Genomic DNA, 25,860 nt, shown 5'->3' on the forward strand with positions numbered 1-25,860 from the left:
TGCTTTCTTCTGCCGTGGTGCACATCAATGCAGCTCCCGTGGTTTTACCTGAATTCACCTCAAAACGTGATGAAGAATTGAAATAAAATAAATTTTTAAGAATTACACAAATCAAAAATATTCAGAAATATTTAAAGGGATAGTTCAACATTTTGGCAAATTGGCCCATTGCCATAATCCCTATAGTCATAGCAGTAGGTTTGTTACCTTTAATTGTCGGTGCAAGCTATTTTTAGAGCGGCGGAGCAGAGCGGCGAGCTGCTCAGAGCTACTCTATGGAGGCTAATGGGATTTCTTGTTTTCCCTCATCAAACTCATCAAATACACAATCCAACAACTCCAAAACGCTCTGGTGGACAAGTTGTGACCTGCACATTCACCACGCTATGAGATAATAATAGAACGTTACCAGACAGAGTTGTTTTAGAGGTAAATTCATGCAAAACCGCTGATGCGCGTTCCTGTCGAGGGCAAGCAGTCTCTGCATTTGCCTTAAAAACAACTCTTTATTTGATGAGTTTGATGAGGGAAACCAAGAAATCCCATTAACCTCCGTAGCGTAGCTCTGAGCAGCTCACGGCTCTGCTCCGCCGTTCTAAAAATAGCTTGCACCGACAATTAAAGGTAACGAACCTACTGCTATGACTATAGGGATTATGGCAATGGGCCAATTTGCCAAAATGTTGAACTATCCCTTTAAGTATTGTGTAAAAACAGTTCCACAGTTAAGATGCTTCCGGTCGCCTCATGTTTATCTCCGCTGTTTCTCCGACAGATTTTTTATTTTATTTATCAATGAAAAATAAAATTTGACAGTTTCATTAGTTTATTTATTATCTGTTTTTTTCTTTTAGAGTTGTTTTTTACTCTGGTTTCAGATGCTCATGATTTTACTCTGCTGTGCATCTTTTCATCCAAAGTTTGAACGACAAGAAAGGAAACTTGAACAAACACAAGATCAAAGTTGATGTGTGTGTGTGTGTGTGTGTGTGTGTGTGTGTGTGTGTGTGTGTGTGTGTGTGTGTGTGTGTGTGTGTGTGTGTGTGTGTGTGTGTGTGTGTGTGTGTGTGTGTGTTTGGATGCTGCTGTCATATTCGCCATCTCACCGGTTCAGTGCAAAGGCGTAGTGGAACTTGACGTGAGGATGAGCCACGGGGTCAAAGGTCGGGAGCTTCTCCAGCGTCTCCACCAGCTTCACGATGGACTCGTAGTCCTAGGAGAAAAGCAGGGAACACAAACACACACACAGTGGTGAGCTTCTGCTGCGCTGAGCATTGTGGGACGGCGCCCTGTGACCTCCAAATGTGCCTCCCCCGGCTCGTGAAGACGTGGAGCGACCACGAGGGGCCGGAGGCAGCGTTTTGTGATGTCCCTTTATTCATTCTGTCTGAGACTCAACTGTCTGCTTAACACCAAACGCGCTTCAATAATTGAGCGGTCCCTTCATCACATTTTTGTTGCTCCTACTTGCCTACATAGTCACTATACCCAAAGCATGTTGAATAATTCAGCAAGTCCTCAATGCTTGTTGTTCCTATGAATGATTTATGAGGCTGAGTGCTGCCTATGGTGAGTGGGAGGATCTGGACTGCGAGCGCCATCACAATGCAAACACTAAAACAGAGCGGAGAGAGCGGCAGATTTAAGACAAGCCAACCAAAAGCTTCGCCTAGAGCTCTCTGCGGGCGTTCAGCCGGAACTCCTGTTGGAGGAGTGACGCTGCTGCCGAGGCACCGACCTCTGTGTGTGTGTGTGTGTGTGTGTGTGTGGTACAGTACAGTGAGTACAGTAGCTTCATCTGCCAAGGTCGAGGGCGTCAGCGGCGACGTTGGTGTGTTTGAACTTAAAGAGGAGCATCAGTAGTTCGGGAGCGTCTGATGTAGTTTATTCCAGAAACTTGTTGAGATGTTTCACTGAAAGTTTTTTTTTCCACCATGTCCTTCTCTGAGGTGACATACCTATGTGCTGTTGTAAGGTCAAACTCATCAAATACACAATCCAACAACTCCAAAACGCTCTGGTGGACAAGTTGTGACCTGCACATTCACCACGCTATGAGATAATAACAGAACGTTACCAGACAGAGTTGTTTTAGAGGTAAATGCAGAGACTGCTTGCTGAAAAACGGCCCTCGACAGGAACGCACATCAGCAGTTTTGCATGAATTTACCTCTAAAACAACTCTGTCTGGTAACGTTCTGTTATTATCTCCTAGCGTGGTGAATGTGCAGGTCACAACTTGTCCATGAGAGCGTTTTGGAGTTGTTGGATTGTGTATTTGATGAGTGTGATGAGGGAAACTAAGAAATCCCATTAGCCTCCGTAGCGTAGCTCTGAGCTGCTCACGGCTCTGCTCCACCGTTCTAAAAATAGCTTGCACCGACAATTAAAGGTAACAAACCTACTGCTATGACTATAGGGGTTATGGCAATGGGCCAATTTGACAAAATGTTGAACTATCCCTTTAATAAATGGCTTAACTTGTTACGAGGGGAAATGGAGGACACAAACATGCCCTGTAACCCGTAATCTCTTGTTTATGACAGATTAAACTACACAAATATACATGTCATAACACCGTATATGATATATAACGCCGGCTTCGTTGTATACAAATGCACGGGAGGAGGGTTAGCAAAACAGAGGAAAAGCGAATAATACAGACCTCTGCAATGAATAACTGATAAATAGCACTTTGAGATTTTTTGGTAAATATAAAGTGCGTTACAAATAAAATGTATTATTATTATTATTAGATGAACTGCAGCCTATTATTATATAGCATAAAAACACCAAACATTAACCTGTTATGACTTCATCATCAATACCAGGACTTCTCCTCCTCGACCCAGTTTTTATACTATTGCGAACCTTTATATTCTGAATATTGCTTGAACAGAGACATTATAAAAGGTGCTGTAAGTACATTTCCTCTGGTGCCAAACGAGGTTTCTTCTTGCCGGGAGCAGACGGTGTTGATGATAATGGCCTCTCGCCAAGAAGAGCTTCAGCCACAGTTGCATTAACGAGACGAGCTACTCAAAAGCTTCAAAGCTCCTTCAGCAGTGACTCACGGTGGCAAAGCAGAATGAAGAGACAGGACGGACTCGGGCTAATTGATTAGAAACTTGATGCCAGACAAACAGCACCTTTTCAAGATGTTATTTCTTTTTTGATGTATTGAATATTATTTCTCTTTCTTCCTTCCATTGGAGACATGTTTTCCTCTCTTCTATTGAACGTTGTTATCAGTATTAAACCAGGAGCCAGAAGTGTAAATAAAGATGAAATGACGTCCAAGATGTTGCACTTTTCACTGGTTTCTGACCAGTAACTGTCACCAGTAAGTGTCTCGTTTCTTTTGTTACTCAAACACAACACACACTTAAAGGATAATTTCAGTTTTTTTTAACAACCTGGACCTTATTTATAGCATAAAATACGATCATTTTACTCACCCAGACAACTTTGGTGTCATTTGGAGTTGTTTTGACGAAATTAGCCTCAGTGGAGCGGCGCGTATATCCGTATAATGCGAGAGCGCGGGGCACGCAATGCAGCCTCTAAATAACACATTATCCGCCGCAAAACTCGTTCATTTCGCCAATATTTTGTTACGATACGCTAGTGATATTCCCCTCCGAGCCCGTGGTGGCATGTTAACAACATCCGGGGTCTCTAGGTTGACCTACTGACCTCTGACCTGGATAATGTCATCTCCGAACGCTGCCCGGCGCGGCTAACTTGCTACCGCTAGCGCTATGGTTCGTTTCTGCGTGTTTCTGACTTGTCAGAACAAAATGAGCAGCTGGATGAAGTTCAGCTTCCACAGGCTTCCTCTCCGCAGCCTGGACTCACTAAAGCTCCGGCTAGTTGAGATAAAAATGGACCCGAATGCCGAAGTGGAATGATTATTATCAGAATGAGCCGGGCAGCGGTTGGAGATGACATCATCCAGATCAGAGGTCAGTAGATCAACCTAGAGACCCCGGATGTTGATAACATGCCACCACGGGCTCGGAGGGGAATAGCACTAGTGTATCATAACAAAATATTGGTGAAATGAACGAGTTTTGCGGCGGATAATGTGTTATTTAGAGGCTGCATTGCACTGCCCCGAGCTCTCGCATTATACGGATACGCGCCGCTCCACTGGGGCTAATTTCGTCAAAACGACTCCAAATGACACCAGAGTTGTCTGGGTGAGTAAAATGATTGTATTTTATGCTAGAAATAAGGTCCAGGTTGTAAAAAAACGGAAATTATCCTTTAATTCAACAAATGACAACAGAGGGGAAGAGATGTACCTGGATGTCCCTGTACGTCAGCAGCAGGTTGATGACGATGTCGACTGAAAGGCACTCCACGTTGTCCAGCCGCTGTTGAATCCGGCTCAGCTCGGCCGCCAGCTCCATGCCGGTGTAGAGCTCCCGGGCTTTCCTGATCTCGTTCAGGATCGTCTCACGGAAATACTGACTGCAGGACAAAAGACACAGGTTATAAGTGTTTGAAACAACCCAACACACACCTACGTAAAATGACACGTCATGATACGGTACGGCTTCCTTCGACTGAAGGCTGATGTTTTCTCAACAACACCCATAAGAGAATCCAATTAGCACCCGGGTAATTGTTTTATGTGGCTGAGCTTCTCCCTGAGGTGCAACTCTACTCTATTGGACTTCATTTCCTGTGTTTTCTCGTGTCTTTTCTTTTTCTGTTGCTTTCCTGTAACACGACTTCATAACTTCAGATTGTTCTCCAGTGAAATCTTAGCATCTCAGTTTAGATCTCCTTGAGAAATATAAGTTTTGTCTACTTTTGCAATGTACTTCCTATAAGGCAAGGACAGTGTATTACTATACGCTCTGTTTTAACTTGGGCTGGACATTAAAATATCAATTTTGTGCTGCATGAAATGAATAACCCTAACCCTGAAAGCCAGCTATAAACAAAATTCTCAATCCCGTTTACTTCATTTATTTCTTAACCTTTATTTTACCAGGCAAATTGCTTGAGATAAAAAAAAATCTCTTTTACAAGCATGGCCTGGCCAGAACAGATTTATACTTCATTTTGTTATTGTATGGCTGCTTATATCCAGACTTACTGTAGCCTAACTGTTTTTTTTTTTTTTTTTTACTTTTGAGAAAATACAGGTATCAAAAAAAGTTTAATGAAATCTTAAAAAGATCCATGCACCAGTGACGCATCTACTGTGGATTATTGTTTAAAGCTTAAATGCCAAATGTCAACTCAGTGCATGCAATGTACTACATCTTATTCACATAATGAATCAGTTTTATGTGAGTTTGCTGACAAAAATTAAATTATCTTGTTCATATTCATGTGCTCATGAGCATTAGCAGCCGATTGCCGTCATTCCCCAAGTTCAACTCAGCTGAACTTGGACCATGTTTTCGGGGAAATAGAAAGTTACTCACTCACTTAGATACACAATAAATCTGTTACATTTTATCGGCTTAAATTTAATTTGCTTGGTCGTATTCTTTGAAACAAAGTACAAGAGAAAGCACTGTTTTCCTATCATGACTAAATAATCTTTATGCTACAGATTAAAGCCACTCCACAGTAGCTTTTCTCTCTGCTATACTTAGTGTATCCTTGAAGAGAGTGGCAGGGTTAAAAGACTCAGTTCAAACTCTATTCCCATGATGAATCAGCTACATGTGACTAAAATTAAATTAGCTTAAAATTAAACCTACATGACAGCGGGAAGAGGCAACTGACTGATACCCTGATTTATTTAAAAGGCCAATGGCGTCCCAGTCCACACAGGCTTCATAGCCACAAGGCGTAACGCATTGAAAACATGGCTGGACGGTTATAAATAGGTATTATAAACAGTCAGTCATGTTCCCTGTATGTACAGTATGCATTTAGGTCAGAGCTAAAAACTCTCTGCTGTGTTTTCACTGGTTGTAACTTCATGGATGCTGGTTTCCGGGAGACAAACGCTTAATCAATGTTTTTATCTATTTATTTATTTTTCATCTCTGCCTCTAAAACCTGACTCATATTCCTGGAGCTGAGCTTCAACGTACTGGCAGCTGCGTTGCCTGTTGGCAGGAGAGTCTAAAATATTACCCCAGCAACTGAGGCGGTGTAAAACATTTTTTTTTTTTTTTTACATATTTTTTAAAATGCAAATCACCACGCAAGTCAAAGTTGAGGGATGCACCACATAAAAATAATTACAGCAAGTAAAAATAGGAAGAGTGGGACAGTAAAACAAAAGCCTGTTCTGCTGATAGGCTGTCACATAAACACCTAGAAACAATATTTTTCCTCTGAGGGAACTTAACAAGTTATCACTTTGTCATCACGCTGTTTCTTCCTCCTCTAGTAACGTACCTACAGTAATATATCAGCCCTCATCATCTTAGTTTGCAGTTAATCCAACAACCAGTTCCACATTGTTTCTCTGAAAACTAACGAGGAAACGTTTTTAGGCATTACACAAGTGCAATGTGCGCCTGCTGCGATTAACGGTAATTTTACACTGCTTTCTGAGGAACTTCTTGTTTACAGAAATAAGTTTTTCTCTTCTGCTTCCTCATCGTAAAATTCACTACATTTGCTATTTGTGTTTCCTTTGGTTTTGTAAAATTCATGATCATTAGCATTTTCTTGGTTGTAGGGAAATAATCGTAAAAACAAAACTGATAGCCTATATAATGGTATATTCAACCGTGCAAGGTCAAAATATTACAATGTTTAGATTAGGAGTTATGAACTGATTGACTGTTTAGCATCTGTTTGATTATATTAGAGAGACACAGATATCATTTCAAATGACAGAAGCTGCACAGATTTAATGTTACACTTAGCTAAAGCCAAAGCTGAAGCAAAATTTACATGCTGAATTTTCTCCCTAAGTAAAAAGTGATTAAAAAGGCACATTTTTGATTAACAATCAATTAAACGTGTTATTCCACGTCACTAACTGAGGCAGTAGCTCGCTAAATTTAGTCAACATGAAAAAAAAAAAAAATTTAGTCAACATGGGAAAAACAAGAGCTAAACTCCCGCTAACTGATTCTAGCATCAGCTTAGAGTTGCTATAATGCCAACAGTCTTCTTAATTTTGGTCAAATTACACACAAAATGTTTTTTTTAATTTAAATAGACTGTAATATAAACAATAACTATGTTTGTTCCTACTGTAGTTACTGTTTTTTACTGTACAGCAGTACTGACCTGAAAAACAGGATGCTAATGCTAAATCTCAATTTACAAACTACTTCCTGAATTTTCCCCCTCAATAAATCGAGATCATAAATATTAGGCTAAAACATTTTGGTAACCACATAATTAAGTGTGTCAACCCATCAACTAAAAAAAATGAGGAAGCTGCCAGCTAAATTCAATAATGGATAAACAAACAAACTAAACAAAAAAAAGGCTGAACTCTTGCTAACTGAAACTAGCATTAGCTTACAAGAGTTGCTATAATGCTAACTGCTAAACTGTTGATGATTTGGTTTGGTTAAACTATGTTTAAACTATAAATATATGTTTCTAAATCTAAATATATCATAATATAAACATTAAACAGACTTTTGTTCAATTTTATTAGTTTCGATTGTGCAGCAACTAGCTATTAATCTTAAAAACAGGATGCTACATATTGGTGATGGTGATGTATCGTCATAGTAACGTGTGTAACTGGATGTCACCCATTATCCATGGTCCACCTGTCACTGTACTTACTGGGAGTTGGCCTGCGACACCTTGAGCAGCTGGATGAAGCGGTCCAGCAGCGGCATGCAGATGGGCCCCAGCAGCATCTCGAAGCTGGGCTGCATCAGCTCGGTCAGGCCCTTCATCAGGCTGCTCTCACAGCAGTACACCTTGTTGTGGGGCGTCACCATGTACGGGATGAAGGTGTAGTTGGCTGAGCATGTCTGTCAATGGTACAAGAAAACAAATACAAGTACATTTTAATATGACAGGATTATTTTTGGTACGAAAAGGTATAAACTGTCTTGAATTATAGGAAATACACACATTTTATTAGGATTTTATATGTTTAAATGCCTTACAAACTTTTCATCCCCTTTAAAAGTAAAAGTTTTGCTTGACCTACTTCTTCTCCTATTTCTTCTTGAACCTTGGTTGCTGAAGAAGGCCATGCAACACGACTAAAAGCTCCAGAGCAGCTCATAAAAGTGACGAAAACTGTCTATTGTCAAAGATCAAAACTACATGTGCAATAAAAAAAAAAGTCAAGTTGCCTTTTCAGTCTTGAATAGACTGGCTAATCTATATAACTGTTGTTTTTTCTACTGTTGTAAACTGTGTGTAAACGCTGACTGTTCTACACACACGTGCACCTGCACTTTCTCCAACTAACTGCAACCGGCACACTTAATGTAATCTTATCTATTCTTACTGTATTTATTTTTTATTTTACTTAACAAAACTGCTACTGTTTCTTTATTTTGCAAACAACATGACAGGGAGAACGGCTTCTCGCTCCCATGTTAAACAAAGGTTTTTTCATGAAAGTGACAATAAATTGAATTGAATTGAATATTATTTCATTATTTCTCTTGATGCAACTATTTTATATAGGTAGCTACTGTACATTGTGACTACTTATATGAAGCTTATTGAGCTATTATGTGTATTAATAACCCACAGTGAGAGTACAATGGATTGTAGGCAAAAATATCTTTGCAGTACAAGTGTGTCCATTTATGGCACAGTGACACACCCTCATTAAACAGTTACCTTATCTTAGTTACGTAACAAACAAAACTGTGCATGGACACAGTACAGTTAAACATTACACTGTGTGTGTGTGTGTGTGTGTGTGTGGAGGAAGTAGATAGCCCGGGGCAGGGCTGAGCTGTTTCGGTACTGACAAGGGGCTTCGGCGGCTCTGATCTCTCTCCACAGACTAACAGCATTTATTATTATTATTATGTGGTGCTGCTTTCAGTGAGCCAGTCTGCAGCCGGTGTGCAGCAGCAGGGATGTGCATCAGTGGTGGTGGTGACACCTGCATTAGGAGCTGCTTTCTGACACCAATAGCAACAACACAAACACTTTGAGCAGCCGCAGCAGCAGCACTCACAAATCCCACTTGCTTATGCAGCCTTGTGAAAATCAACCTATAGTTCACACAGCAGCTCTACCCTGTGATTTCCTGCAGCTGAGGCATTCAGGAGTCATTTCTGTTTCGAGTCTGTTTCAGTTTCAGCTGCAGTTAAAACCAACTTACTAAACTCCAATTCCTGTCATGTAGCTAGTGTTTTGTCTGGAGGTAAATTCCTGTATCTGTGTTTGTTTTAAAGGGGACCTATTATGCTCCTTTTTGCACAAACTAAAATAGTTCCTGGGTGTCTTAAAGACATGTCTGTGACGTGCTTAGGTCAAAATACCCCAAAGATCAAACATCACAGCATTCTCAAAAACAGGGCTGTGCAAAACGGTCTGTTTCAGTGGCCCCTCCCTTTAAATGCAAATGAACCACTCCCTCAGCATTGCGTTACCATGACGATGTCTACTAGTACCTATACTGATTTGGCCAAAATGTAGTATGCAAACAAAAGCTGAATCTGCAGTAGGCAAATTGCCAGATCTCCAGTCTGCATCTGACCAGTCTACATTGTGTAATGAAATGTGCCCATGACCTAGTCTCACCCTAACCAAAGATGGTATAGAGTAGTCTTTGCCATGTAGGCTACTGTAACCATGTAGCCTAACATGTAATATAAAAATGCAAAAATAAATATATAAAATAAATTAAAAATATATGCAGACTGGTCAGTTCATTGTAAAACAGTTATTTATTGATGTAAATGTGGTGATTTGTGCACATAGACTACAGCAGCACTGCTCCTCTCCTCCTCCTCCTTCTCACAGCTTCACTTTTCATTCAAACTAATTCAACTGCCACAAGATTTCATCAATGAGACCAACATTCTGCTAAATAGACTAACCACACGGCGGTAAACGTCTAAAAAACCTGCGGGTATGTTTATTAGCGATGGTTTTCTCTACCGCGATGAGCACGGGCGTCTGCCCGGCCAAGGAGGCCTGCAGACGGGCTCTGCCTGTGTGAGGAGCCGCTGCAGCTGCGGAGCTCCGGTGCTCCGGTGGTCCAGCGTTACGTCGGTCCGACGAACAACGTCGCCCCGGCGGTACGTCGCTCCTCACACAGGTACAGCTTCACTTACATGAAACGTCGGCGTAAACTCCTAAATAAAACTCAGTAAAGTGGCGCGACAGCGCTACAACATGCAGGAGAAAAAGCAGGAAGTAGTCCACTCCGCTCCGCTCTCCGCTGTGACACCAGGCACAACAGAGCAGCATGGGAGGAGGCGGGGCCGGCTGGAGCAGAGACCTCGGCATGACCATGTAGGGGAGTCCGGCACGCATCGACGTAGACGCGAGCTCATGTAAAAAAAAACTCAGCGCAACGGAGTGTAACAGGTGTGCAGAGAAATCCCAATTATCTAGCAGGGTTTACCTCCAAATGCATTAACCTCAGGATATGACACTTCCACGGCCTCTAGAACCATTATCCAACATTTTAAACATATATAAAAGTCTGAAAAGCTGGAAAAGCATAATAGGTCCCCTTTAACGTTCATATCACCCTCCCAACCCCCCAAGCAGCAGCAGCAGCGGTCATGATGCTCCTGTTGAAGTTTCCTGCCACTGCTGAATAAACAAAGAGGAAACACGTGCATGTGGTGTTTACAGACAGCTCAGAGAGAGAGAGAGAGAGAGAGAGAGACAAGAGAGAGAAAGAGGCAGGCAGGAAAACCACTTCTCACATCCTCAAGAAGCAGCCGAGGTCTTTTCAAGGAGAGCTATTCCCAGAACGTCAGATGTGCGGTGAAACAACAGAGACGTGTGTGAGCGTCTGAAGGCGACTGAGCTGCCAACCAGCTGCTTCCTGACGGCTTTAATATTCAACCACAGTTTCTGTTGCTGCTGCTGCTGCTGCTGCTGCTGCTGCTGCTGCTGCTGCCTCTCTCAGTGCAGACTGGTGGAGACAGTATAAGTGAAAGGAGAGTATAAACTGTTCACTTCCTCCTGTGCAACAGCGGTTCATGACATCACCGTCGTATGCTGCTGCAGTGGCGGACGCCGGTGCATGCCTTTCAAAAATAAACCTTTTTTTGACCTCTGTCTCGATCAGGTCAGGTGTAAAACCAGACAGGTTGCACAAAAAAAAAAAAAAAAAAATCTGGACGCTATATTTAGATCCTTTGTATGTGTGTGTCTCTTAGTGTGTGTGTGTGTGTGTGATTCATGCCGTCGCGGGGATCACATGACGGCGGGTTTTGTTTTCACAGGCTGATGCATATTTCAGAGCGGCTGCCTGCAGGTCAACCGGCCGCTAACCTCCGCTGGCCCGCTCACAGGTTAACAGGTTTGAGTCAAACACACATGTGACAGTATCAGCTCATGGTGTGTGTGTGTGTGTGTGTGTGTGTGTGTGTGTGTGTGTGTGTGTGTGTGGGGGGGGGGGGTCGGGGGGGTTGTAGTCTGGTGAATGTGACTGATGAGAGTGAGTCACTTCTTCTTCAGCAAGCGAGTGAGTGAGTGTGAGTCATCCCGGTTGTTAGCCTTATACCCATGGTCCATCTGTCCATTTGGAGTTTCAGCATTGGAGCCGCATGCCTACTCACTCACCTTCAACACACACACACACACACACACACGCACACACACGCACACACACGCACACACACGCACACGACGAGCTGACTACAACTTGCTATCAGCTCTTCATTTATATGACTGTTCTGTTCCAGCAGCAGCAGCAGCCATTAACCCATTGAGGTAGTGAATGTGATGACTAACATGGCCTCCTCCAGTCTGTACCTGTGGGCTGTGGGTCGCTATAGTCGCTACACGGAGTGAATTCACACCAACACAAAGGAATTAATGTGTGTGAGTGTGTTGTTATACTGTAACTTATTACAGTGATTTCATGTCCACCAACAGAGGCTCATTACATGGATTAATATAATCAAGGTGGGAAGATGAATGCACTTAGTTTAAACCAATTAGAAACACAGGCTTTCTTCTTCCTCTTCTTTTCTCCTTTTACAGATTGATGGGAGACCTGGGAAGCTTCTCAGACATTTGGTGCCACAACAACATGTTTTAAATAATGAACTTTCTTTTACCAGTGTTTTGAACTACTGACGGAGTATCTATTTATTTATTGATTGATTTGGGGTTGTTTGTGTACAGTACAGTATGTATGAATGTGTGTTTATGGTGTGGTTTTATAAATAGATAAGTCTGTGGTTGGGTAAAATGAACAGCTGATACTAGTGTCCTGTGATTTGTGAATAAAATGTGGTTGTAAAATCTTCAAAATCTTCTTCTTCTTCCTCCATCCAGATCTTCCCCAGTTTCCTTTACTGTATGTTATCTTTTTCTTGTGTTTAGACAAAAAATTGGAGTGGTGTTACCTGCTTGACAGTTTCGACTGTGACTGTGACTCCAGTCTTCCTCAGAGGCGCCATCCGACGTGCTGCTGACGTGTCATTTATCAGGGTTATCCAGAGACCACCCAGGGGAGGGGGGCCAGCTGATACATGACACGTCAGCAACACGTCGGATGAAAAAAAAACCAACAACATATAAGAAGACAAAATGAATATAATCAATCTGAGTTTCCTTTAGGCTACTTTTCACTTTTCACCATCTCTACCCCCGTGATGATATCACAATAGGCTCAAATCACCTAACACTCACTTTTCCTCTTTGCACATGGCGATAAAAGATTATTCATTCACACTTCTGATACTAAAATTAACCACTGATACAAGAAAAACACTGCCTCTTTACTTCCATGTTGCCTGCATGTATCATAAAAGGTCATAATAACAATGAGTTTTAACCTCTGATATGCAGCTTTAGCCTCACTGCATGTCTGTGTTAAATAATGTTAAGTTTTATTTGAGCTCCTTGACCATGGCAGGCTGATGTGTCCGTCTTTAGTTGTTGGTGTAGGTGGAAGGTCACTAAAAATGGTGAAAGTTTACTTGTGACCTTTTAATATTAATATGAACACAGCTGAATGATATGCAGAAAAGAAAAGAAAAATCATACTAGGATTATTTTGACAGCTATTGCTATTGCAATATGAGTCACAGTTATACAGTGGGAATGGAAAATTTGTGTGTTTCACTTTCACCGAGAAAAAAAAAAAAAAGATGATTATGTGATTTTTGGTGGTGGAGTCTGTATCAAAACCTCCATCTGGAGAACATATAAATATTTATAAATATATTAGGGCTGCATGATTTGCAACAAGATGATATGGGCAGATATTCCGATATGTGATTTCAGTGTGAAAACTCATTTTCACTAAAATATAAAATTAATGGTGTGATTTTTTTTTTTTTTTGGGGGGGGGGGTCCAAAACAAACATGTCACTTTACATTTTCAGTATCATTTGTTGTCCGGGCGTCTCCATTTTACTTGCGCGTTGCCAAACCGCAGTTTTGATTACATTGCGCTGACCTGTACAGCCTGAGGCCGAGGCAGCGCTGTGCTTCATTTACGGCTTGTTGTGACACATTTTAATAAATTATCAAAACAATTGCGGTTCCTGTGATCTAGGATATTGCACTTAGCCGTATTATGATATCGGTAATAATATGTCCATTAATCCCTCAGGCTGAGATAAGAAGGATGATCAGAGTGTGTTTGCTGCATTTACCGTCTGCTACTGAAAGGAAATGAAAGTGATTAAAACGGAGGCTGTATAAACATTTTGTTAATTATACTGGGAGCATGCACGAGGGGAAAAAAAAGAAGAAAAAAAAAGAAATACATCAAAGGGGGATGTAAAATCAAATCAAATGATTACAAACTTTGCAGATACAGCTCTTGGAGTGCACTTCCAACCAGCGCAGAGGGTTCGTTAAGAGCAGAGGGTGGCTGAGAGCTTTAACACGAGCAGGAGAACAAAGACGAGCGAGTGCACACGAGGGAGCTCGGCGAGCTCACTCTCACACACCGTGAGTGATAATCAGCTCTTCTCACATGGTGCGAGTCAGTGTCAGAGATCAGTACATTTCATGCAGCACAGGTACCACCTCCTTCCACTCTAGAAAAGCCACTTAAGAGAGCTAAGCCTTTCATCTGACTCCTGAACGTGGACTCCTGGACAACAACTCAGCCTCCTCCTGCGCTTTAATCACACCGTGCTCCACTTTCTGATCAAATGGCCGACTGTTCATTTAGAGGATTTACAGAAGATTTCTAACTGTTTGGACCGGTGAATCCTTGTTTATCAGGCACAGATGCAAAACATGTGTTATCCCCAGCTACTTCCAGCTGCTTTTCTCTGTTTTATATTGGATTATTTTGACTTGAATAAGCAAATGAATTAAAACATCTCTCCGCTGCTGTAACAACAGGTTGGACGCAGTGTGTCATCTGGTGCTGTAACACGGCTCAGAGCTGCAGGATTAGTGCTCCACGCTATTAAGAACATATGCTATACAGCAGCACTGTACTGTATGTACACATGCTATTGTATTAGGAAGTGCAGAAGGATGTGACTCAGTAAAGAACAGGATTTCCTTAGCTTTGCGTCAACACCTTATTTGAATGTTGCAGCTTTTGCAAGTCAAATTTTCATAATGCTTCTTGTGCCTTTTTTTATGCAGATTGCAGTGTTCATACAGTCTGAGAACAAAAAACTAATATCCTGAAACTGAAATATGTTTCTTTTCTTTTCTTTTCTTTTAAATGAAATGAAACTGAGCATTTCTCACAGCTTCTAAACAACGGTGAGCTGCAGAGGAGAAAAAACTTTACAACATATGGTGTTAGACACTGTGACTCCCTGCACGTTGTATAAAAGCATATTCTTGTGTGTGTGATGTGTGATGTGTGAGCAACGGGTGAATAATGTGTGAAAGTCAGAGGCGAGAGGGAAAAAAAACAAAGAATAAAAGGATTGCTTTGTGTACTTACAGTGTTCTTCTGGCAAATTATCTCCTGAAAGAAGAGAAAAAGAGAGAGAAAGATGCATTTAGAGATTCAGCAGGAACATTTTTACCCTCACGGCAAATTCTATTTTGGACGTTGTGATACTGGATAAAAAAAATACAAAAAAAAACTACCAGTTCCACCGACATCAAACACATCATACCTCACATTACACTCGATGTTAACCATATTGTGATTGAGTAACACCTATTGAATGTTCCTGGTGATAAGCTGCGATGCTGTAAGCAGACGTTATGTGGTCGCAGCACCTCTAATTCACCAAATAAAGGGTAGAAACATGCCAAAGCTAGAAGGATGATCATAGATAACCAGTGTAAACAACATGAACCAGCATCAGAGAATTAAAAAAAATCTAATTTATAGTAGATGATCTGAATTTGTGCGAGTGTGTGCTCTTAGTACGGTGAAGCAGCATTGTGTTTTTATGCCCCAATGGCCTGGAACAGACTACCCACTCACGTCAGAGAAGCAGCCTCCATAGAGCACTTGAAGACCTATTTTTATACTCTAGTTTTTAATTAATCACTGGTATTATAATCCCCCGCCCCCCTTTTTTCTTCTTTCTTGTTGTTGTTGTAAACTCTAGAAACTGTAAACTTTAAATTGCATGCATTATGTTTTAATGTTTTTATCTCGTCTGTATTGCCTTTTGCTGTACTGTACCATTCTTTTACCCTGTAAAGCACTTTGGGCTGAACTTTGTGCATGAAAGGTGCTATACAAATATTGTATCTATCTATCTATCTATCTATCTATCTATCTATCTATCTATCTATCTATCTATCTATCTATCTATCTATCTATCTATCTATCTATCTATCTATCTATCTATCTATCTATCTATCTATCTATCTATCTATCTATCTATCTATCGTATCTACAGTATCTACCTATCTATAGTATCTACAGTATCTATCAGTCTATAGTATCTACAGTATCTATCTATCTATCTATCTATCTATCTATCTATCTATCTATCTATCTATCTATCTATCTATCTATCTATCTATCTATCTATCTATCTATCTATCTATCTATCTATCTATCTATCTGTCTATCTCTAAAATGTAACAGGTTCTTTCCTGACCTCTGACCCCACTAATCCACCAGGTTCAGTGCAAGTTGTAATAATTCTTTCTTACATAATCGTGCAGACAAACAGATTTAACAATAAAATAAGTTGGTGAGTAAGTCTGCTCATATAAGAAATGGAGATTTCATTCTCCATGAATAAATGCATCTCTAACTGTCCTTGAGCGTTCAACTGATTTGCCACATAAAAACGAATACGTGACTGTTCATGGAGGGAGGTTGTTGCTTTGTAAATCATTTTATATACAACGACACAGCCAAGAAATAAATAATATTACTATTCCATTGATAAAATGATGTTAAAGTTGAGGTGGCACGGAGCGATGTTTTATATCCTGAGTATAAAGATAAAGGTTTGTGGTGATGGGCAAAAGTAGCACAAGCTTTTCTGTTGAAATGACAGAAATTTAAACCTCAGTATCCATCAAACCATGTCACCGCTGTTGCATCACCCGACACTGACGTCTGACGCCTCCTTTCAGTGTGTAAAAGGGACGGGTGCTGTTATTTTTTTATTTTTTATGAAACGTACCAGCCAACCACACCCACCACCACCACGACAGGGCGGGAGGTGTGAAAACGGGCTGAGTCTGAACTTTTCTGTGCAACATTGATGTACAGGCTGGTTTGTCTGCAGCAGACTGAGGCCTCAGTGTTAAAAGCATAACGTCGGACACTCTGCCAAGGAGAGGGTTGCTTTTGACGACATTTACTGTAATAATATGTGGGCTCTAAAATGAACGAACCATCCAACCACATTTCCTTGATTCTAATTTTGGGATAATACTGTAATATCAGTGGCAAATTATTTAAACTTGGACCGTGCACATACAGTACATCTTTAATCCAGAGCCACATGAATGAACGAGCTGCCAATTCCTGCATCGAACATTAGATGATTTGACTGAGCTTATAAACAAAAAAAATTCACCTCTAAAAGATCTAAATGTATTTCAATATCAAGTCAAAAGATGAAATCCTGAGCACACGCGACTTTTCAAACTGAAAATCCTAAACCCTCAACCTTCAACTCTATTCTCTAATACTAGATCGTGCTTGTGTGCACACAGGCGCTATTTTATTCTTAAGAGGAAAAAAAAAAGAAAAAACCTTCAGTGAAAAGAAGCATGACCAGTGAGTACACAAAGGCGTCTGTGGGGTCCTGGTGGTGTATTTTTAAAAAGGAGCTGCAGTATTTAAAGAAAAGCTCTGACTTTAAAACAGCAGCCAGCGACTGCCTGATAGAGATCAGAGGAAACCACCAGAGAGAAAGGAGGTTGCCCACCGCCCAGCCAGACGGGTGGGCACCGCTGCAGACCGCAGGGAGGGGAAAACGCCCATTAGGTACCGGTTTACATTGCGGCAAAGCCTTGAATGTCATCTTAACCAATTATGATGCATAAATAATAAAGGCTTATAAGGTTAATGTGTGTGTGTTTGCTCTTTACGCCGTTGTTTGTCTTGACTCTCTGCTGACTGGGTGTGTAGCGCTGCATGCTGACTATACCCTGCGGTCTCTGGCCGAGGATCCCTGTCGCCATAGGACTCCCTTCACTACACAAAGTTACTGGCTGCAGTAAAAAGGCGTCAGTGTTCCCGTGCTACAACACCCCGGGCCTCAGACTGTGTGTGTGTGTGTGTGTGTGTGTGTGTGTGTGTGTGTGTGTGAACTACGTCTCGTCTGCTGCAACAGGAGCTTTTAGGACTCACACACTGCTGTTGTCTTTGTCGTGTGCTGACGCAGCTAAAAGCAGCTTCCAGCCCATTAAAGCAACAAGTGGAAGACGTTTTAATACAGATGAGTTACTGTTACATCATGTATGAATCAATACCCAACAAATGCATGCAGGGGAATTGTTTGCATACCTTCTTCAATCTTTGTTAGTTACTTTCTACAGTGAGCAGATGCATCTTATCTAATACACTAAGCCTCAACAAGCGCTCAGTGTGTGTTTCTAATCCATTAGATTGTGGACCAGAGCAAAAATGAAAAGCTCATTTAAGAATCGATTGATAGAAATGCAGCCGGAATTAGTTTTTTCACATATCAGACATTACGACTAAGTACTAAGGCCATTGTAGGTTAAGGATTGGAAGTAAATATCTGAATTTCACATTGTAAGTGTAAAAATGTGGAAGAAAAAACTCTAAAATACAAATTGTGCATCAGGAACATGGCTTAACCTTGTAAGTTTATATTGTCTAATGAGTATAGCTGGTAGGCCATAGATCATCCTTGATTTAAAGAGGAACTATGCAAGATTTTTACCTTAATTAAACAGCTTCAGAGTAATTGTGATGGTTAAATAAATGACCTGTAACTTGTTTCGGGTAGCAAAACAACGGAAAAGCAACCAGACTTGCATAGTTCCCCTAAAGACAAAATTTAAGTAGCCTACGTTTTTCTCGCAAATTTGGGTGTTTTTCCTTTAAATGTGTAACTTTAAACTTCGAAGTTCAAATTTTTTAACTTGAAAATTGATCCTCACTCTTGTTTGTTTCTTTAAACCTACAGTACAATGGGCTTATTACACCATTATACACACACATACAGTGTAGAGTCACATATTGCATATATGAATCTGACTTAAGTGGTCATTTGGACCAGATCTATAACAGTGAATGTCGCTGACTGACTGAGTGATGATACTTCCATCACTGCTTAGGATATGTAGTTGAAAAACCTTAAATGTATTTAAAATAAATAAATAAAATAAAATAAAAATGCAAAATGCAGCGATAGGCAGGTGAGCAGAGACGCCACCGAAACCCAAAATAAAACAACCACTTTAAACAGGAGGTTGATCACTAATTGAAAAAACAAACTGAATTTGTCTTTCCCCCTGTGAACTCCGTTTTTCCCTCTGAGACCTCATTTGTTTTGCTCATCCACAACTAAATGAGGCCACCGCTGACTTTCCAATCTGCAAATGTTTCATAAATGTGTTTCCTTCCATTAAATTACTGATGCGTTTATATGTGCCACTGCTTCCAAATTACATTTCTGCCAGTAAATCCTTTTAAATCACGGTGCACCTCGGTGATTGATCGTCGTTGCCTCTACTACTCTGTCTTTTCGGGTCCTTGTTTTGTCTGTAAATGGCGGCTCACCTGCAGGGACTGGAGGGATTCGGAGTTAGTGTCGCAGTACAGGATGATGTTGTTGGCCATGCTGAAGCTCTCTCGGACCCCCAGGTGGTAGAAGAGCGAGGGCTGGCGGAAGGCGTCCGTCATCTCCACCACAGCAAGGTCTGAGGGAGAGAAACACATCGGTGTTATGTCGGGTGTGCCTTTTTAGTTTGCATTTGTGTCTTTGCATCAATGTATTTTCTCGAGCTGCAGTGTGTTCAACTCTCATGGCCACTGAACAACAGTAACACAGCTGGAGTGAGTGCATGGCCTTGGTGAACAGCTCATGGGTATAAATATGAGGCTATTAAAGGTTATTCACACAGAAGGTGAAGAGAATTTCAAAGGCAGCGTGATTACCTAACATCAAAGTCAATGGAAAGGCAATAATAGATGTTAAATTGCTCAGGTCTGTTTAGCTTTTCCAGCTTTAAAATGGGAAAACTACTCATCCTCTGTCATCTTGATTCAGTCTGTGCTCTCTATTACCTTCATTATCACTGTGTACTGTAGATTTCCCTTCACTGGAACAAAAGAGTCTTTCCAAAACTACAAAAAAAAAAAGCCGAAAATTAAATTACCTTTAATCTAAGACCTTTTTATCCAGAAAATTTGACCATTTTCATTCTCAAAGTGACAGACACTGCTCCGTAATCCTGTTAGCTTTCAAAAAAACACACACCAACAGCTCTTATCTGAAAACAAATACTAAAAAACATCAATAAGAGCAGATATCTGTATGAAATGAACACAGACATAAACAGCACTAACTCGTTTTTAGCAGTGAGTCTGAATCCTGTCAGGTTAAGTGCTGTTTTGTTTTGCATTGTTTTACGTAAACAAGCCACAATTGAAATGTTCAAACAATTAGTCAGTTAATTGATGGTAATCAGTTACCAATTAGCAGTGTTTTTTCCAGACTGTTGGTTCGGGAATAAAAAAACACAACCTGACGCATTCACATGTCTAGATTAATCAATGGACTAATCAACAATAAAGTGTTTCACTAATCATAGTTGATCAGTGCAGCTTCAATCAAACTTGTTGCATCAGATTAAACAGCGACAGTCGCAGCCTGTTGATCTCTGGTTTTCATTAAATCCACCATCGACTGCTCTTTATTGTTCTGGGAGAGAGAGACTCAGCTCCGAGGTCAAAGGTTAATGGACCCATACGAAACCACATCATGCGTGTGTCACTATTACAAACTGTATATTGTTAAAGGTGACACTCACTGCTGTTGTCGGTTATAGATTCTCCCGTCAGAGGGACAAGTGGAGCTAATTCAGAGGCCGATTCTTGAAAAAAGAAAAAAAGAAAAGAGAATCGATGGCGGTGGCTGTGGCTGGACCCGCCTTTTAAACACAAACACGGGCGTCAATACCACCCTGACTGCAGCTGGACTCGGCCATACGATCTGGATCAATAGGTCAAACAGGAGTAAATATTGCAAACTGTCACTCAAGCCAGTTGGAAATGAGGCTTCTGCTGGTGAAGGGGCGGAGACTTCCCAGCACCAACACACAGCTGTGTTAAAAGGATAGTTCACCCAAAATTGAAATTTCCGTGGCTTCTCTGAGTTACAGGGGGTCTTGGCGTAGCAGTGCATGTCCATATAACGGTTGCAAATGGATATCACTTTTCTTCGTAACAAAAAGACACACCAAAAAACATCCAAATACCTCCATACTGCTCGTATGTAATGTCCGTCGTATGTAATGTCCGTCTTGTCCAGCCTCATTGTCGCGATTTGCACTGACGCCGGCGCAAATCGAGCAAGATTTGGACGGACCAGGAAGAGGAGCTTCCGCTGCAAACAAGCTTGAAATATAGACTTATTTAATTTTTTTCAGGACAATTTCACATTTCGGGGCTTCAATACAAGACGGACATTACATACGAGCAGCATGGAGGTATTTGGATGTTTTTTGGTGTGTCTTTTTGTTACGAAGACAGTTGGTATCCATTTGCAACCGTCATATGGACATGCACTGCTATGCCGGGACCCCCTGTAAATCAGTGAAGCCACGGAGGACTCTGAAACTTCTCCCAGCCCTTATGTAGTCGACATGAGGGTGAGTAGATAATGAGTGAAATTTCAATTTTGGGTGAACTATCCCTTTAACCACCGAACTGAACCATACTCACATCCTGGCTCTGAAAACAACCCCCAAAAAATATCTAAAATCTTGTATTTACAGGTTATTATGTTGGGTGTGTGTGTGTAGTATTACTAAACACACTTGTGGAATAAGCAATGACAGTGTTACAGAGAGCTGTGCACTCTGTCCCAGAGGTCGCCTCGAGCTGCCGATAACAACAATAACAAATCAACCCAGGGGCTGCACTCCAGTAATGACAGGAGGAGGGGGGGCAGAGAGCGTCACAGAGATAACACCACACCCTGCGCTTTTCATCTGTTTCCAACTATCGGCCTCCCTGTGTCAACAAACACATTACGCGCTTAAGAGCAGAGAATCTCTGATCCAGCCGACCAAATCTTTCAAATATCCTTGTTTAAAGCCAGAGGCGACGGCTGCAGGACTATTACTGCAGAGAAAGGCACCAAGACGTTCAGTCATCTGGACACAATGAGCCACTGTAAGGACGTGTACGAACTCACATGATGGATTCGTCTATTAGAACCGACTGCAGGTATTCTGTGGTCGGTCCCTGTGCAGAACAAAATAAGGAGGAGGTGGAGGCTGGAGGAAGTTCAGCAACGATCGATTAAGCTTCAAAGTTTTTCTGCAGTATCTGATTCTGTTTCTGTTTCTGTATAGCCCTTAGTCCTCTTTCCTTAGACCCATGATTTCGATGGAGGAAAACTTTTTGTGGACTTGAGTGAGAAAGAAGTCCAAAAAAACTAAACAAAAGGGTATGAGACTGGAGTTGGACTTCTTGTTCTGCCACACCTCAAGACTTGGCCTGACATGAGAGCTAAAGTATTGGAAACTTGAGTTTGAGTAAAGCAGAACACATCCAAGATTTGACTTTTGTCCACTATAACAACATACCATCAACATTTAATTATTAAATGTATTAAATCTGCAAAAGAGGTTTTGTTTTCACCTGTGTTTGTGTATTTTGCAGCAAGTTTGTGCAAAAAAATACATAAGTAAGTAATATGCATCAAACTTGGTGGAGGGATAGATCAGGGAAGAATCTATTATATTTGCAGCAAATCTGGGTCATTTATTATGAAATTGACTTCTTTTTTCTGACGATGACATTGCGCTTTATAAATGTCTGTCCATCTAGTATCAATGAATTCTTACTTTCACTTTCAGATGCAGTGAAATGATAAAACATGAGACTTGAACTTCCCCATTTTACTGATACTGATAGCCTACACAAATCAATATTCATACAGTATGTAAAAGACAGAAATAAGTCTTTCCTCAACAAATCCAGAGAAAATGGTTTAATTTTATCTCTATGGAGCATTTTGGCATCTTTTAGCCCGTTGTTCGGTTCGCTCCCTCCACTGTCATCATCAGCTGCACACACTCTGATTAACAGCTCCATGAGGCGATAACAAGCCAGTGTTGTCTTTGCAGGTCCTTCTGCTCCACCTAAGTGGCATGAAACCCAGTTAGATGAGAATAAATCACTCACAACAGAACAGAAACCATGTGTAGGCTCACAATTTCACTTCAGTGGCTCGGGTGGCCGGATGCCAACACAACCCAACGGTGTCGGTGTGGGGAAAAGCCTATCGAAGGCCGGCTGATTGTAGCGAGTGGAGGAGAGTGGAGAGCTTTTGTCAGTGATGAGGGGCTCTGCAGCTCTATACGCTCTCATCATCATCATCATCAGCAGCAGCACATGCAAATTCAACCAGGAAGCAGGTACTTGTTGCTGGCCTCGCAGATCCTCATCATCAACCTGCTTCCTCCTCTACAACACAAGCTTTTGGAAAACAGCCTCGCATTTTTCATTACGGCCAAGTGGACAGAGGACAGGATACGAGGGATTTGAAGCTCCGCAGCTCTGTGTGTGCAGCGATGTGGAAGATCAAGAGCTGGATGAGCCGCCGCCGCCAGCAGCATCTTCACATCAGGACGCCTGCTCCCCCTGATTGAGTGCAAGCTATAGGTTTCACTTTCTGACGTCTAAGGCGGAGAGGGAAAGAACACCTTAATCCTCAGTTGGGCTGACCTCCGCTTAACAACCACTTGTTACTTCCACATCTCTGACGTATTTCTATCAGTGATATCATTAAAAAAAAAAAAAGTCCAAACCAGGACTGACTGTACTGGAAGAATAATGAATGACACTCTGTAATTTTTTAAAAGAGAAATGCTTTGCACACGAATCTTAATCTTACTACAATCCTGAGTAAACACTGAATAAAAGGCCATTTCCTTTCTTCAGTGCTCGTACTTTTTATGCACACAAGGTGCCACTGAATGTCAGTCTCCAGACAGCACTGGTTGTCTGATGAATAAAAGATGAGCCGGTCTCATTCCTCTGACAGGAGACCCATCAATATTACATCTGAGCTAGATGTACAATACAAACAGGGGCCATTAAAAGGCAACAGTGTAATGTACAGCTGTGTTTTCAGACAACAACAAAAAAGAAAAGAAAAAGAGGAGGAAGAAGAAGTAGCTGCGGTGTTTGGGGTGGGGTAATTTTTGCATGGCTCTGCCTGGAAACCTCACCTGCTGCACGCGAATGGAAGGAAAATGTTTGCTTGCTGTTTGTCATAGGGCAGGCAGGGTTAACGTGAACACAGCCGCCAGTGTGCACATGTGAAAAAAGAAAAAAAGAAGAGAAAGAAGAAGCGAGTTTTGTTCTGCAGGGTTAGGATTGAAGAGCAATCAGTTCTCGTAAGTGCTTTGTACTCACAAGAAAGCTCCTGAGAGCTGACAGCGCTGGCTCGACTGGCCACAGATGATGATGTCGTCAGTGTGGAGTGACGATAGGCTATGTGTGTATTTCAGTCACAGAACAAGACATCACAGACTGAATGAAAAGCTGTGTATAATAAAGTGGTCGCCAATGCTGCCTCATCCCATCATTTCCTTCACAGAAACGTTCAGATTGCTAAAAGAAGATTAAGTTCTCATCAGTGCCCAGAATAAAGAGCCAAATCTACTACAATCGCAGTGATTGTAGTAGATTCAGCTGGTTCACGTTGCTAATTAATCAGACTTTTACTAATGTAGGTTATGTAATGCTAAACAGAGCTTTATAAACTCCTGCAAAAAAGAAAAAAGAAGAAATCTATGTGGATTTTGTAGTTTTATTTTGAAGGGCACATGGGTTCATGCTAGCATCCGTGGAAGAAAAGACTTTCTTCGGTTTGGTTTTGTTGTTTCTGAGTAAATAAAGTTTTAACTGAATGTTTCACACTGTTAGGCCTGAATAAGCTGTTGTTGTTCGCCTAAGTGGCATTAGCATAACTACCAAATACATTCTTTAACTTATCCAACTCTTAATCTTAACACTGTTAAAGGCCCCATGGCATGAAAAATGTGATTTTGGTTATTTTTTTGTGCTTGGGGAGGTCTCTGGGCCACGTATATACTGCCCCATGCATCAAACTGGTCATAAACGGAGAGACACACACCGCCCATTTGTAGGAACATTCTCTTTAAGACGAGCAGATAGCACTTCCTCCTTTCTGTGATGTCACACACAAGGTAACTCCGCCCACCGTGACCAGTTGTTTTTTTTCAATTTGTATGAATGCAGCTTAGGTTTCAGTTACTTGCCTGTGATTGGCCCGGCCACATGCCACTCTAAAACAGTCAGCCAATCAGAGGAGAGGTTCTCATTCTCTCTTCTGATTGGCCAAATGACCTGTGCCTGTTAGAACTCCAGAAAGAGGCAACAGAAAGGGGCAATATAAACGATATTAAGCAGATCACAGGTACTCAAAACCAATGATACATTTTGTTAGGGATATCAGCAGGTAAATAAACCCAGAGAAAAGTGCACAGCATGGGGCCTTTAAGTGATAATCAATACATTATTAGTTAATTAGATTTGATTTTTACTTAGGCCTACATTTGATAAATCGCTTCTCATTGAGAGGGCATAAAGATTCCCTCGCATTAGCAAAACTTACAGACTTTTAGTAGGGGAACTATTATTAATCAATTGATTAATCTTAAATCAATGCTTTGCTTTCTAATTGCTTGTTATTTAGAAGAGACACAAATTCACTAGATAGCATGCCAGCTATGTTCCTAGCCTTATTAACTCTGCCACTAGTTTCAGAGGAAAGACTATTTCTGGTCATTTCCTTAACTTTCTGAGAAGTAGTTAACTGTGCCCTGACCCATGTTCTCACTTCAGTAATCTTCCATTGAATTGATTTTATTACAGAGCTACAGTTTCAAATAGAAATTGTTTGCTTCTGTTAAAGTGAATGGTCTTTGTTTAACAGGAAGTGTAGCGTCCTTTTTATTATATGAACTGTGTGAACGTGCTGCACATTCACTAACTTTACTTCCTCTTTCCGCTCTGGACTTTTCCCTAAAGTGATAGGCTTACTTGAATGTTTTGACACTTTCATTTTCATGCATAAACGTTTCTAACCTGTTTATCAAGGATCGCGCTTAGTAGCGTACAATGTTTGAGTGCATTGCCAAAACCACTGG

General features: G+C 41.2%; 1 protein-coding gene across 1 annotated transcript in view; it reads right to left on the minus strand.

The window, feature by feature from the left end:
- The window catches only part of map3k5 (mitogen-activated protein kinase kinase kinase 5), a 94,238-nt gene that overhangs the window by 49,526 nt on the left and 18,852 nt on the right, over positions 1-25,860 (minus strand). The window contains exons 2-6 of the mRNA XM_084001052.1: positions 19,229-19,368; positions 14,990-15,013; positions 7,735-7,928; positions 4,308-4,476; positions 1,107-1,213 (exon numbers count right to left, since the gene is read on the minus strand). Of these exons, the coding sequence (XP_083857178.1) occupies positions 1,107-1,213; positions 4,308-4,476; positions 7,735-7,928; positions 14,990-15,013; positions 19,229-19,368 (634 nt within the window). The remainder of the gene's footprint in view (positions 1-1,106; positions 1,214-4,307; positions 4,477-7,734; positions 7,929-14,989; positions 15,014-19,228; positions 19,369-25,860) is intronic.

Source organism: Trachurus trachurus (genome assembly GCF_905171665.1).
Source record: "Trachurus trachurus genome assembly, chromosome: 24".
Lineage (NCBI taxonomy): Eukaryota > Metazoa > Chordata > Actinopteri > Carangiformes > Carangidae > Trachurus > Trachurus trachurus.